The 14,615-nt window shown below is 39.1% G+C and overlaps 2 protein-coding genes across 7 annotated transcripts in view; both read right to left on the bottom strand.

The window, feature by feature from the left end:
• The window catches only part of LOC118386115 (calcitonin gene-related peptide type 1 receptor), a 58,115-nt gene extending 53,928 nt beyond the window's left edge, over positions 1-4,187 (bottom strand). For 2 of the 4 annotated variants that reach the window (XM_035773548.2, XM_035773550.2), the window contains exon 1: positions 3,818-4,187. The gene's annotated coding sequence lies outside the window, so the exon portion shown is untranslated. The remainder of the gene's footprint in view (positions 1-3,817) is intronic. The other 2 variants (XM_035773547.2, XM_035773549.2) reach the window with 1 other exon arrangement.
• Positions 4,188-9,494: 5,307 nt separating this feature from the next.
• The window catches only part of LOC118386114 (tissue factor pathway inhibitor-like), a 35,025-nt gene continuing 29,904 nt past the window's right edge, over positions 9,495-14,615 (bottom strand). For 2 of the 3 annotated variants that reach the window (XM_035773545.2, XM_035773544.2), the window contains exons 3-5: positions 13,124-13,300; positions 11,415-11,471; positions 9,495-10,552 (exon numbers count right to left, since the gene is read on the bottom strand). In XM_035773545.2, the coding sequence (XP_035629438.1) occupies positions 10,272-10,552; positions 11,415-11,471; positions 13,124-13,300 (515 nt within the window). In that variant the 3' untranslated portion in view covers positions 9,495-10,271. The remainder of the gene's footprint in view (positions 10,553-11,414; positions 11,472-13,123; positions 13,301-14,615) is intronic. The other variant, XM_035773546.2, reaches the window with a different exon arrangement.

Here is a 14,615-nt window from a genome sequence, read left to right as displayed (position 1 = left end):
ATCGGAAAAAGTAAGGGGCCATTTGTGTTGAGGGGACATTTATGTTGAGAATTTGTTCAGAAGCTCATCTATTATGCAGATCAAACTATGAAAAATGTCAGATTCGAAGGTAGCTCTTGGGATAATGCATCATATTCGTCTTTAAAGAATGGTATTTTCTTATTTTTATTCCTCCCATGTTGTGGATTTTTTGCATACTTTTTCATAACATTGTGAGCAGTGAGTTCATATTCACATGTAATGTGAATATCTAGGTAAGACAATAACGACTGATCTTAACCTATCCGAAATACAGTCCATTCTGTAGCTAGACCAGAGTGAGAAACAGACACATTTTCAATCTTCAACACTGTTCTCCTTGTTGACTTTTTTTGGATGCCTCAGCATAATCTGTGCCATGGAGATGGTTGAGCATCTAAAGACAATGTTACCTATTATACACTGACATTTAATATCCCACTTCGAGGCAGCATGCAATGGCCACTCTACAGGACTGCTCGGGTGTGGAATCCAAATCCAATGCTTTACAGTTCAAAACAAACACTCCCCTTTTACTATGTGAGCTCATACAGATGACGGATCTTCATTTAATCACACTTATTTTGCTACACATTTTCCTGCACAGCAGAAAATGTTAATAACTTGCAGTAAATTCAAGGTTAAAAAAGGCTTCTGATGTTCGTAATTTCCACTTTAAAATGTCAGACTTGATTGGCCCTAACGAAAAATATATCAACCCCTACAAAAAATGTCCATTAATTATATTATGATCCCAAAAATAATTTCCTGTTGCTGCAGGATTCTTTTCCTGCTGTAGCAAACTGGCTCAAATGAAGATCCTACATCTGTATATTTACTGCGAACACTTGGCCATTAATCCTTGCAGACTTATTAGACACTTCTGTCAGTTGGCATCTCATGAGATATTCAGACTGAAGAACCTTCTTCGGCTGTCCTATATCCCCAGTCCATGCAGTGAAACAGTATATTTTCCTCAGCACGCTTTTAAATGGAACACAACAAAAATCATGAAAAATGTCATAAATGTTGAAAGAAGCAATAATATTTTGCGTCATGTTATTTTCTTCATGCTCGTGGATTATTGTGGATGTGTAATAAGTAATTAGACTTGTGAGAGTGCTTGTGAGTTTAAAAGGGTGCAAATTATGGACGTGGTGGGGGGGTGAGGAATACAGTGTCAGAGCAAAATGCATCCGGAAAGGCTTTACAATGTCTAAAGTGTCCATTACATAGTACTTGGTTTTTACATGTCTACTCTATCCTCTCCTTGAAGGAGTAATATCTCTGCATTTCTCATCGTATTGTGCCAAGATCTGATGTGAGCATCATCATCTTCATCATGGTCTTCCCTCTAGCTTCCCCACAATATTTCATCATGTCCAATCTGTGCCTTACATAACAATGCAGCTGATTCAGCAACAACTTGAGATAGCACTGGTGCCAAACAGTGTTCGGCTACACCAAGAATGACACCGCTGCAATGCTGTCAGTAAAAGTTCAGTTCAACTGTATGTGCTGTGCCATGTAAAAATAAATGTCTGCATTTCATGTCTGTTTTCAAATGTAACAGTGTCTGTGGAAAACCCAATTTTCCCTGTGTCTGAAGACAGTGGATGATATTCCAAGATGGCTATCTGTGACACAATAATTCTCATTCATTTGACTCAATGTTCAGGCCAAATATAAAAAGTCTCCAGTCAACTCATTCTCAAACAGCAATATGCATACACTTACGGAATGCCCAGTAAATTACTTTTTGTTTAGGAATAACATGGTTATGATGACAATTTAGGATATATAGGTTACCTACCATATCATGGCCTAAATTAAAACGAATTGGTTGCCTAACACTTACACTTTATGTGCAGCTTCCACCATAACGTTTGTACAGGTTCCATATAAGGACCCATACAAGGTTGTAAAAACATATCTTGAATAAAGCCTGAGTTAAAAAATAATTACATATTGTAGATTGTCTTCCTTATAAACCTGTAATGAAGCATGTTGCAGTGCAACCTTAATGATAGGCTACCCCCCACTAAGCATTTACCACCAGGCAACATCTTTTGGACGTCTTTTTTTGGTCATGTCCTCGGACGTTGATTTCTGGTCCGGATCGGACCAAATCTGAACCAATCATAGACGTCTATATTTGGTTCAGATTTAGACCGGCTTTGATTTCAATGTCTGGACCAGCCTGCGTTTGTCCTAAATATAGGCTGAGATAGCGCTGGTGGACAGCACAGTACAGTTTGGGCAGCACAGTACAGTACATTACAGTTCACGATAAAGAAAAGTACAGTACACTACCACAGAGTACACTAGACTTACAGTAAAGAAAATTACATTAGTGTACTGTATTGTACCCTACTCTACTCTAATGTACTTCACTGAACTAAACTGGACTGTACTCTACTGAATTAAACTATACGGCACTCTACTGTACTGAATTAAACTGTACTGTATTGTACTGTACTCTACTGAATTAAACTGAACTGTATTGTACTGTACTCTACTGAATTAAACTATACGGCATTCTACTGTACTGTACTGAATTAAACTGTACTGTATTGTACTGTACTCTACTGAATTAAACTGAACTGTATTGTACTGTACTCTACTGAATTAAACTATACGGCATTCTACTGTACTGTACTGAATTAAACTATACGGCATTCTACTGTACTGTACTGAATTAAACTGAACTGTATTGTACTGTACTCTACTGAATTAAACTATACTGTACTCTACTGTACCGTACTTTACTGTGTTTACTGCACTCTACTGTACTCTAATAAATTCATCTCAACTGTACTGTACTGTACTGTACTATATGGTACTTTAACATACACCTCTGAATTAAACTCTACTGTACTGTAATGTACTGTACCCTGAATTAAACTCTGTCCTGTACCGTATTGTACTGTATTATTGTGTTCTACTGTGCTGTACTGTACTGTACTAAAATGTTCCCTACTGTACTGTGATTTTCAAACTTGTAAAACATAGCTTAGACGTCTATGATTCGTTCAAATTTGGATCTGGTCCGACCAATTTGTACTTGTTTGGGTGTGGAGTTTATTAGAAAATAAAACCCAGCATGCTTTACTAGTGTTTGTTTTACATTTACATTTTGGTCATTTCTAACCTTTCATTCTGCACCTGAAATGCAGGTGATGTCAACGTCTGGAAAATATTTCTAAAATACACATTTTCAACTAATTTTGCTTACTGGGCTTGCAATGTTTTCTGTTCCAATCCTTTCGATTGCTTTCAAATTACAACTCTTTATTGGAAAGGTTGTCATAGATGAAACAAATCCGTTTAACACTAACATAACCTAATGATTAAGTATTCATAGGCTATTCCAAGTAATAAGCTATAGCCTCGTTATTGACCTAATTCCTGATCTTCTTCAATACTGTCTCACAGGGGTATCGACCAAGCCTTCTCTTGATTGTGTTCTCATTTCCCCATGTAATTATGCAAAATATTACTGCAAATGACTAGCCTATCTGCGGTGCGCAATTGATTTTTGAGTGCTACAAGAAATACAGTAGTCTATCCATGTAGACAGTGCACTGAAATCCAAACACCGATTTCAGGACAATATTAATCTGACAGAAATGTAACTCATTACAACAGACTCTTTCCGATTATTATGGTCTTGAATTGGATATTCATGGGCTATTGATTTGAGAAATGCAAATGCCTATGCATGGATAAAACTGGAAAATAGTCATCTTAAAATAGATCTGTAAATATGGCCATCATAGGCTATTCGAATATTTCTTACCTGATGACAAGAGCTTAAAATCCAATGACAACGTCACTTAGAAAGTCACATAAACCGACCAAACACTTCAGAGACAGCTTTCCAAATGCAACCTTCCGGGCGGTGATAGTGAACCAAACCCAACGGATCCCAACGCTCAATGAATAAAGTGTCAGACTAGGACTGCTGTCAGGTTGTTGGAAGCCACCCACTATTGTTAGCCGACTTCCGTTTACATCACGAATTAGCCTACAGCGCTTCGGGAGAACCCACCAAGCTTTAACATCATTCACGCGTAACAGACGCCGATGGCATGTAGGGGAGACCGGGTTGGTTGTCTCGCGGGTTGGGCCCGTTTTCCCAATAGCGATGGAACTTAAAAAGTGCGTTGTTGAGGCATGCGTCGATACTGATAGGATCGAAAGAAAGGCAGCGCTGCTCTCGGGTCATCTGTCTCCACCCAAATCTTATTTTAACATTAGAATTATTCCACAATACTGACGACGGATCAGCTCCTATAGAAATAGTATCACATCTGGCTGCAAATATTCAGGCAGCTTATTCTAATGCTTAGCCTATAATAATGCACTAAATCAACATTTTGCATACCATTGCGCACATGTTAGGCTTCACATAATGACATATATTTAGGCAGAAATTACAGTAGCCAAATAGCAAAATAAAACTAAATTGAATGAACATGAAACTGATTTCAATATTATTTAAATATGTAGGCTTATATGTAGCCTATAGGGGAGACTAGGGATGGTGCACTTTTTGCATTTTTATCAATTTCTCTGAGATTGTTTGAGCTACAACATTAAAAATATGGTATGAACAACTTACATTGGTCTTCTACAAATTGGTATAGGTAATATATCTCTAAATTAAACGGACAAGGTGTGACTTTGTCTCAAATACAAGGAGTGAAATGTTACAATTTACCCCACCAGCAAACCCCTGAGGTCAGTTGTATAAATAGGGCTTGGGTTGAAATTTTAAAGTAAAAGAAATGCATAAATCATGACATATAACAACATATTGAAAGCCTTTATTGAGAACATGGGAACAACATTGTCATGTTTAAAATTCTGTTTGGAAGAAATAATATTATTACTATTTTTACACTCCACTAACTGGCCATTTTCAACTAAACAATAATGTCTGACTACTAAACAACACCATCTGAAGTAAACAACTGAATGTTTGTGTGTGTGTGTGTGTATGAGTAAGTGAGTGAGTCAGTTGCGATAGTGGTATGGTAGTCCTGGGGAACAGGCTTGGTGGGCCCATAATTCACATTCCCAGTTCTGCACCCAGACCGCCTTAGGCTTGCTACAACTAACCCTGACCCTTGAACCCATTAGCTACACAGCAAATTCCCCTGTGTTAAATTAACACCAAAAATGTGGATCCGAATAGCATAGGAGGTTGGTGGCACCTTAATTGGGGAGCACGGGCTCGTGGAAATAACTGGAACAAAATAGATTAAATGGTATCAAATACATCAAACAGATGGTTTCCATGTGTTTGATGCCATTCCATTTGCGCCGTTCCAGACATTATTATGAGCCGTCCTCCCCTCAACAGCCTCCACTGCCTTATAGGACACTGAACAGTGCTAAATCAACACACTGCTTAATGTAAAGCTTCATTTGCATATTTCCCAGAGTGCTTGACCTTTCAAGTGACTTTTATTGTTACAACACATGACTGAATTTGCTAGTGACAGAGAGATGGTTGTTGCATTCATCATCTTATCACTCCGACAGAATTCAAAAAGTGAGATTCTATGTGAATATGTTGTCCTGGAAATGTTAATATTTGACACATTACAATGTTTTTCATGAGGCCTTATTTGTAGGGCTTACACTCTAAAAAATATTGGGTTGTTTGGATGACCCAGCTGCTGGGTTGCAGGCATCTGTAAAAAAAGAGCAAGGTTGATTAGTTGATGCTGTGTAATTGAGATAGGACCCAACGGATCAGATCAGAAGACTGGAGGCTTGGCTTAGTAGGGGTGTGGATTTAATTAAGTACTTTTTGGCCACCTGTGAGAGTAAATGTCATTCCGGTTAATCTGTTCTGTTGAACTGGTATCACTAGTTAGGGTTGAATTGTTTTTATTGCTTTAATGAACTGTATAAAAGTGTATGAGGTTCTTAAAAGCTTACACAAATCCCAAAGTGATAGTACCCACCTTGTTGAAATATGTAAAAGATAATGTACATATTTTTCTACTAGAATATGTATTGTGCAATAATATTTAAAGAAAATTATACATTGCAGTATACAAACTTAACAAAATCAACAGAAATAGCAAAAAAATGGCTATCTAAAAGCAAGTTACTGCCTAGTTAGGTCTTCAGCCAGCATAGAACAAAAAGGGGTGAAGGGTCGTTCAAAACTCTGACAGTTGTCAAGTCAACGCATCACAAGAAACATGCAAAACGGGAGATGTATAATTATTGATGCAATTGACTCTGGTTTGATATTTTCTGGAGTTGTGTCCCTCTCTCTATCCTCTCTCTCATTATCCTTTTCTTTGGACGGACCAGGAGGCAGCAAAGGTAACGGTGTCTTGACCACGGCTGGCGCATTCTCACTGGTCCAGCGGACAAGGCTGGAAATCCTGGAAGAATTGGGGAAGACAAAAATGTAACTGTGGCCTGACCGCGGCATGACCTGACTCCATGGACCACCCCAAATCCCAGCACCAGACCAGCTGCCTGTGGAGGAAATGACGGACTGCAGGCCTTGAGGCGAGTAGAGTGCTGCCGAGGCGGGCCTTACTCCCTCTACCCATGGCCTGCAGCCCTCCCCCCCTGCCTTTCTTTTTTTACACCTGCCCTCCTTAGGCAACCACCGACCTGTCCAGAACCAGCAGAAGACCAACAGAAAGAGAGAAAAGACCAGACAGTATCACCACCAGAACCAGAGGCATGAAGAAAGGATCAAAGACACCAACCTATGCCTGGAGTGAGCAGACCACAAGGGAGTGCCTCCATTGACCTAAAGGTCACAGGCTTCCAGGTGTGTCTGCTCACTCTGAGGTTTGTCCTTCCTCCCCCTGCAGGACCGGAGTAGATCAACACCATCCTTCTTCAAATCCCCCCCACCCAACCTGAACAAAATGACCGAGATGAACCCAGGAGTGATGTACAGCTACAACGCGGTGAGGCTGGCACTAATCCCCATCGAGGAGACTGCCAAGGACGGAGCGCTGCCAATCGCTGGGGAGCAGCTGGAGCAACTTGAGCAGCAATAACAACCGCCAGACCAGAAACCATGACCCGCCTGGAATTCAGCAGGGCAGTTCTACAGAGAGGTATGGGCTTTGAGAACTGCCTTGTGAAACCTCCAGGGCCAGGAATAATTTGAAGCCAGTTTCAAGACCCCCCAGTTACTAGAACAGTTTAGATTAAAATACAGAATTGTAAAGACAAAAAGTCCCATTTCACAGTAATTACACTCTCAGACACATAATCATAAGTATATAGTTATACAGTCCAATTCCACAACAAAAGCATCCAAGAGTATGACATAGAAGTTCGGTTTACACCATTTTGCAACTCAAGGCAGTGGCTAGGAGGGTCCTGGACGAAGACAATGTCTGGACTGGGGCACGAAAATGGCTGGTTCAGATGAACCAGACCCAACAGGAGTGGGTGGAGTCTAACATCTCCCAGTACCATCATGCTCCGGTCCACTACATGGCATTCCCAAACGATGCAGGAACTACGGCCAACTTGGCCGTCTGGGCGCTACCTGCATGGCCATCGTCTGCAGAATCTGTAACATGATCCTGCAACCTGAGTGGGGAAGGGGGCCACTTCTTTAAAACCTGCCCCAATTCCTATGCTGGCAGGGCAAGGGCCACCACCACCAACCCCTCCATCCACAATCCCAACCCCTCCACCAGACAATGAAGTCCCAGACCTTTCCACAAATACTTTTACTTTAAGTTTGAGCATTTATATGCAAAACAAATTTTATGGTTGATATTTTAGTCACTCAAAAGGCTATTTTACATGGGAATCAGAATGGCTGTTCGGGACCTTTAAAAAAAGGACCGGCTGCTTGATCAAGCCAACATGAATGAAAACCCAAATGATGGTTAAAACTAACTTGTGTTGGGTTATTTACGGAACCTGTTACATTATGCTGGCTTGCAAAGTGAGGTGCAATTCCTATTGAAATCCAGCCAGAGTGGGGATGTCCAACCTTGTGAATTTGTAGGTTATTTTATTTGGTTATACATACATAATTAAAATGACATTCAAGTTAAAAAGTTTAAAGCAAGGTATTAAATAAATTCATATTTATATAATTTATATTTAATAAATATAAGTTCAATTGTTCAATCAATGCACATGTAAAAACATAGATATTGAAACAAACAATTCCTCAAATCAACCTGCAATAGAGCATGCTGGGAAATATAATGATGGCAGTGGTTTCAGCTCAAGTCTAGTTATAAACGGTCCTGTTTATCATGAAATTGGATGATATTTGAAGGAAACCAGATCAAAGTATGATGTTAATATTTTTATACATCTCCCGTTTGGTAGGTCTCTTGTGACGTGGTTTTCCGCAGCACAGACGGATGTGCTGACTTGACAACTGCATTTAAGTTTTGAACGAGCTGTCCCCTCTTTCGTTCCATGCTGGCTGAAGACCAGCTGGCCAGTAACTAGTTAACAACAGACACAGATGAAGACCTAGCTAGCCAGTAACTAGTTAACAACAGACACAGATGAAGACCTAGCTAGCCAGTAACTAGTTAACAACAGACACAGATGAAGACCTAGCTAGCCAGTAACTAGTTAACAACAGACACAGATGAAGACCTAGCTAGCCAGTAACTAGTTAACAACAGACACAGATGAAGACCTAGCTAGCCAGTAACTAGTTAACAACAGACACAGATGAAGACCTAGCTAGCCAGTAACTAGTTAACAACAGACACAGATGAAGACCTAGCTAGCCAGTAACTAGTTAACAACAGACACAGATGAAGACCTAACTAGCCAGTAACTAGTTAACAACAGACACAGATGAAAGGGGAAACACAGTATAAGGATCTTCACCACAGATGAATAAGGTAACCTTTTAATTATATTTGCCAACACCCTCCAGTCAAATGTTGGCACCAGTAGAATAGCTTTCTTGCTATGTAAACCATATCTCTCTGCAAGCACACCTTCTCCTATGTTAGTTACAAGGCAGTACTTATTTAAATTAGGTAAATATCATGTTACCATCAGTGTTTTTTTTAAAATGTGAGTTAGGGTGAGGTCACCCTATCCCCTTAATAAAACTGCCTCCTGAATCCAAGTGTTTGACATGGGGACGGGGACCAGTAACTTTATGATCAAACTTTGTAGAAGCAACATTCATTTTTTAATATTTTGGTCGGCATTCTTTTATCTGGTTTCATCCAAATATCCTCCAATTGGATGAAAAACATGATTTTTACTGTTCATGACCTTTAAGGTAAGGGTTACGGTTGAGGTTAGGGTTAAGAATCCTGTATAGAGTCTACGATATGGAAATGATAGCCTATTCTGATAATACAACACTGCCCCCTTGTGTCTGAATAACAGTCTTATCAGCGGAGCAAATTCCAATTGCATACATAATGCAATATAAAAGGGGGCTTTGAACAGAATGAAAATATCCAGAAATACAATGTGGATGACTATGCAACATTTTATTTAGGCTCCAATTGGTTGATTATATATGTTCTTTCCAAATATGTTAAAAAAATGTAATGTGCGTTTACTCACATGAAGGAAGGATCTTAAATACTTACACTGATAATGTAAATGATCACGCTTTATATTTCATGAGCAGTGCAGTGCTATTGGGTTCCTTAATGTTAATCATTTGTCAATAAAAACAAACTTGTCTGGTGTCCTCAGGAAAAAAATTACAATGATATACCGTTTTTTAGGATGTGACAAGGGAAAGAAATTCTACAATTTTGATATTACAAAACCACTCCTCATACAAAGAGCTAAAAGGTTAAAATAACAAAATTACATAATAGGCCAAAACAAGCCTTTTATACAATTGCTGTAAGACGACCACATAATACCACAGTCAAATAAGAATTCAAAAATAAAGTGTAATTAAAAAGTAGTGTAAGAATGATTTAATACAAGGCCTTGATTTAGACAGTATGAAATAAGATGTTGGTGTTCTACTTTATCCTGATGGTCTTCCTTTTGTGACTGGGATCTGGAAATGGCACAACACAAATGACAAGTTGCAATCTTTTCAAACACTTCTCTATGGCACAAGTCAAGAAAGAAACATTGCATTCTTAAGGTAAATGCTATTTAGCAAAAACACACCTCATTTTTAAACGAAAGGTCAAAGAGTGAAACTAGTGTGGCACTAACACACCTGTTTCAAATAATCAATTAATCTTGGTCTTCAGTCTGGATGTTGATCATTTGAATCAGGTGTGCTAATGCTGGGTGGGAACAAAAGCCTGCACACCCAGTAGCTCTATAGGAGCGGTGTTGGAGAAAACGCTAACTTGAATCTTACTCGGCTTCATACACATCTTCATGCAGTGTCTCTTGAGGACAAAGTTGTTATTGTTGCCCCCACAGCCCCTGTTACGCAACCAATGACATCTCTTTGTCTTGGGGTTGTATGCATATCTCCTTCCTGTTCTCCTCTCCTCTCTGTCACACATCGTGCCCTTGTCATTGGTACTGAGACAGAACTCTGGAGGACTGAAGTCTGAAAGAATTACACAAAGGCAATAGTAAACTGAAATTACGTACAACAATGATTCCATAATACCAAAGACACATTGTATAACACTAAAGAAAGTGTGTAGGCTACATCGCCAATGCAACTGCTAGAACATACTTTAATAAAAGCATTTTTTTTATTTTAGCTTTATGGAAATGAGGTTAATGGTAGTCTACTGTAAAAGTGACTACCCACTGGGCACACACTGGCTGAAACAAGGTTATTTCCACACCATTTCAATGAAATTACACTGAACTAACATGGAATAGACATTGAATTGACATCTATACCCAGTGGATACTTGATTCTACTACTTTTTCTTTTACATTTGAAATTTATCTCAACAAAGGAAACATGGTTTTTACTACCTCAAGAGTCAAACTGTGGAAAAGCCACAAGATGTCAGCCTTGGGTTACGGGAGTACTGTAGGTATCCTATATCACTTCACTGGAATGACAAATACGAATACAGAAACACTCCTTTCCTGAATTCACTGACCTGGGTGGAATTTTGTAACATGAATCATAACTACTTGTCTGTGACTGAGGGATGGCAGACTCCCTGTGCCCCCTTTTTACTGTGCTGTGACTGTATCAGACAGTGGAGGTCTATGAGTACTTACTCACGCCTCATACACCCATACCCTCCCATTTTAATAGCAGTGAATCAGTGTTACATGGAAGAAGGATATGCTGGCTTTATACGTTGTAGCTTGTTTACCTAACTGCTTCTGAAATGGCGCATATAAAATGACTGTCCCTCTTACCTAGCTATTGCAGTTGCAGCATGGTATGTGTGCAATAGTACACATGAGAAATGACTGCATTCCTTGGTTACAGTACTAACCTGTGGCCTGGTGTTGAAGATTCTGCTGCATGTTGGAGGTGCTTAAAGCAAACTCATCTGAAAGAGGAAATATTAAGCATATTCACATGCTGCTTTCAATATGAGACTGGAGCATGGTGGAGCATGCATTTCCCCTTCCTTTTATCAGTATTAGAAGTTGTGATACTATAGTTAACTTGGAAGTTAATATCAACTCACCATGACAGAAGAGATATATACTGTAGCAATACAGTTCCACAAGGGTACATGGTGTTGTCATTTCTACTCTCTCTATAAACCTTCTCCCTCAGCTTTTTCCTCTCTCCCTCAGAATTGTCTTAAACAGAGCTGACAGGATATCAGCTCTCCCACTTAGTGTCTGTGGTTCATAGTCTTCAGAGACCCCACAACCCCACTTTCCTGTCCCTGCCAATCAGAAGAGCTGACAGAAGGGCAGACTGGCATGCTGGGAAAATGAAAAGCTTCATGGACAAACAGTTTAATATACTGAGGCTATGTACAGTATCATGAAGAATTACTGTAGGGCTACATTCAACATTAATGCACAAATGAAACAATTACTTTCTGTCTGATTATTGAAACATTAGATCAATATATGGTTATGTTTAAAGACATCCATTATGTTAAATCAGATTAGGCCTGCCTGAAATATCTTTGGTGCTACTGTACAATTAATTGTCTTCTTTAATCAATTACTAGACATTTGTTTAAGAAATAAAAATACATAAACATTGTCTTAGCAGTTACTTTGACAGGTTGTATATTAGGTTTACTAGTGGGTTTTGGGAAGGTGACCTCCAAATTAGGAGTCACATCCAATTTAGGGGCCCACACGCGTTTTCTGCCATGAAACCAAAACATTAGAGTTTACTTACATAATAAGTTACAGCATGTAATAGAAATGTAATAGAAATGTAATATAATATAAACTGTTTACTATTGTTAAAACCTGTTTACAGAGGAACTATAGTAATATGATATACTGTACAACATACAGTTGTTATTATACTTATGGATTCAGATTTATTAAAGAGATCAATTATTTTGAGCCCAATGAAGATGGATTAAGGATTCTGATACAGAATGAAAATGTAATTATCTTTGAGTTGTCGTCAATAAAAAAAAAAACATTTTTAACATTGTTTGTCCATTTATATTAACACAGACTTCCAGCTAGCTTTGGTCACAGTAGAACAATTTATCCAATATTTTCTTTGACAAATGCAGTAAATAAATTAATTTAAATTTATTCAAATCGGACTAAAATAATTAACTATGCTCAAAAGGCCAAAAAAACCTGATCTAAATGCAAAATGAAGAGGAAGCATGACTTGATGGTTTGAAAAAAATCCATCAACAAGATAATTTGCAAGGTAGAGCAACATCGACTGGGCAACTACATTGAAATGACTCTCCTGTGGGTATTTGGTCTTTTAAAGAGGTATGACTGCCTAAAAGCCCAGGCATCACAACAATGACATTAATGCACTTTGAAGAAGTAATATACTCCCCTAGCACATTTCTATTAAAAGAAGCCTTGATAGTGCTGCTATGGCCGTAAGGCCAAACCTTTTTCATTACATTTGAAAATATTGATTAGCCTCACTGATCAAATCTTTCTTGCAAACCATATGATTGGTTGGTCCCTTTTAGACTACTTGGGTGTCACGCAGTGTTTTGAAGAACAGTGTTCAATGCCGATGCACTACCTGGGTTCTGGCACCTGGCCCGGCACTCTTTCATACTCTTGAAGTTATTGGCGTTGCCGAAGCAGCCTCCGTAGTAGAAGTGCTTGCACTCCTGGCTCTGGCTGTCAAAGAAGTAGCGCGTCACCAGACCTCTGCATGGCCCCGGAGCCTCATCCAGGTGACAGGGACTCTTGTCAGCTGGGGGGAGATGGACAAAGAGAGATGGAGAGGGCAGAGAGAGAGAGAACATTATTGAGAAACTGAAAAAGGGGAGAAATGGATACTAGCTACTGAGTCATTTGAAAAGATGATAGCTGGGAAATGTGAGAAAGTGCAGTATAGGGAATGGGCTACTGAGACATACTGTTCACTGAAATCAAATACAAATCTACACTAAGGTCCCTTCGTACCCAGTCAATTGACTTAAAGGGAAATTGTGAATCATAGGAAAAAAAGTGGTGGCACTAAGACTGGAGTGCTTAGAGAGACTGACTGAAAAGCTGGAGAAAGGAAGAGAGATAATACATACTTAGGCATGGAGGAAGATAGCGTGGGCTGCTGACACAGTCATGAATAGATAGATGTAAAATAGATGTGGAGAGAAAGGTGAATTGACTGGAGAAAAAAAAAGAGAGCGAGAGGTGAAAGTGGAGATAAGAAAAATACACCACATTACATTGAGGAGAAATGGAGGTGCAGAGATGCTGAGTTGAAAATCTTACTAGAGCCATAGTCAAATGCTCTAGTGTCGATGAAGCATGTGATGAGAACTAAGCAGCTACAGTGCATTCGGAAAGTATTCAGACTCCTTGACTATTTCCACCTTTTGTTACATTACAGCCTTATTCTAAAATGGATTAAACAGTTTTTCTCCCTCATCAATCTACATACAATGTCCCATAATGACAAAGGAAAAACTGGCTAAGAAAAAAATTAAAATGGATAAAAAATATAAAACACTTAAATATCTAATTTACATAAGCATTCTGACCCTTTACTCAGTACTTTGTTGAATCATCTTTGGCAGCGATTACTCCTCGAGTCTTTTTGGTTGTGACTCTACAAGCTTGGCACACCTGTATATGGGGAGTTTCTCCCAATCTTCTCTGCAGATCCTCTCAAGCTCTGTCAGGCTGGATGGGGAGCATCACTGAACAGCTATTTTCAGGTCTCTCCAGAGATGTTTGATCGGGTTCATGTCCAGGCTCTGGCTGGGCCACTCAAGGAAATTCAGAGACTTGACAACCACTCTTTCGTTGTCTTGGCTGTGTGCTTAGGGTCTACGGTGGCAAGAAAAAGTATGTGAAACCTTTTGGAATTACCTGGATTTCTGCATAAATTTGTCATCAAATTTGATCTGATCACAAGTCACAACAATAGACAAACATAGCGTGCTTAAACTAATAACACACAAATTATAGTATTTTCTTGTCTATATTGAATACATAATTTAAACATTCACAGTGTAGGTTGGAAAAAGTATGTGTGAACCCCTAGGCTAATGACTTCTCCA

Source organism: Oncorhynchus keta, chromosome 7 (assembly GCF_023373465.1).
Source record: "Oncorhynchus keta strain PuntledgeMale-10-30-2019 chromosome 7, Oket_V2, whole genome shotgun sequence".
NCBI classification, from domain to species: domain Eukaryota; kingdom Metazoa; phylum Chordata; class Actinopteri; order Salmoniformes; family Salmonidae; genus Oncorhynchus; species Oncorhynchus keta.
Note: the sequence above shows the minus strand (reverse complement) of the source record. Positions and strands in the feature narration are given on the sequence as shown.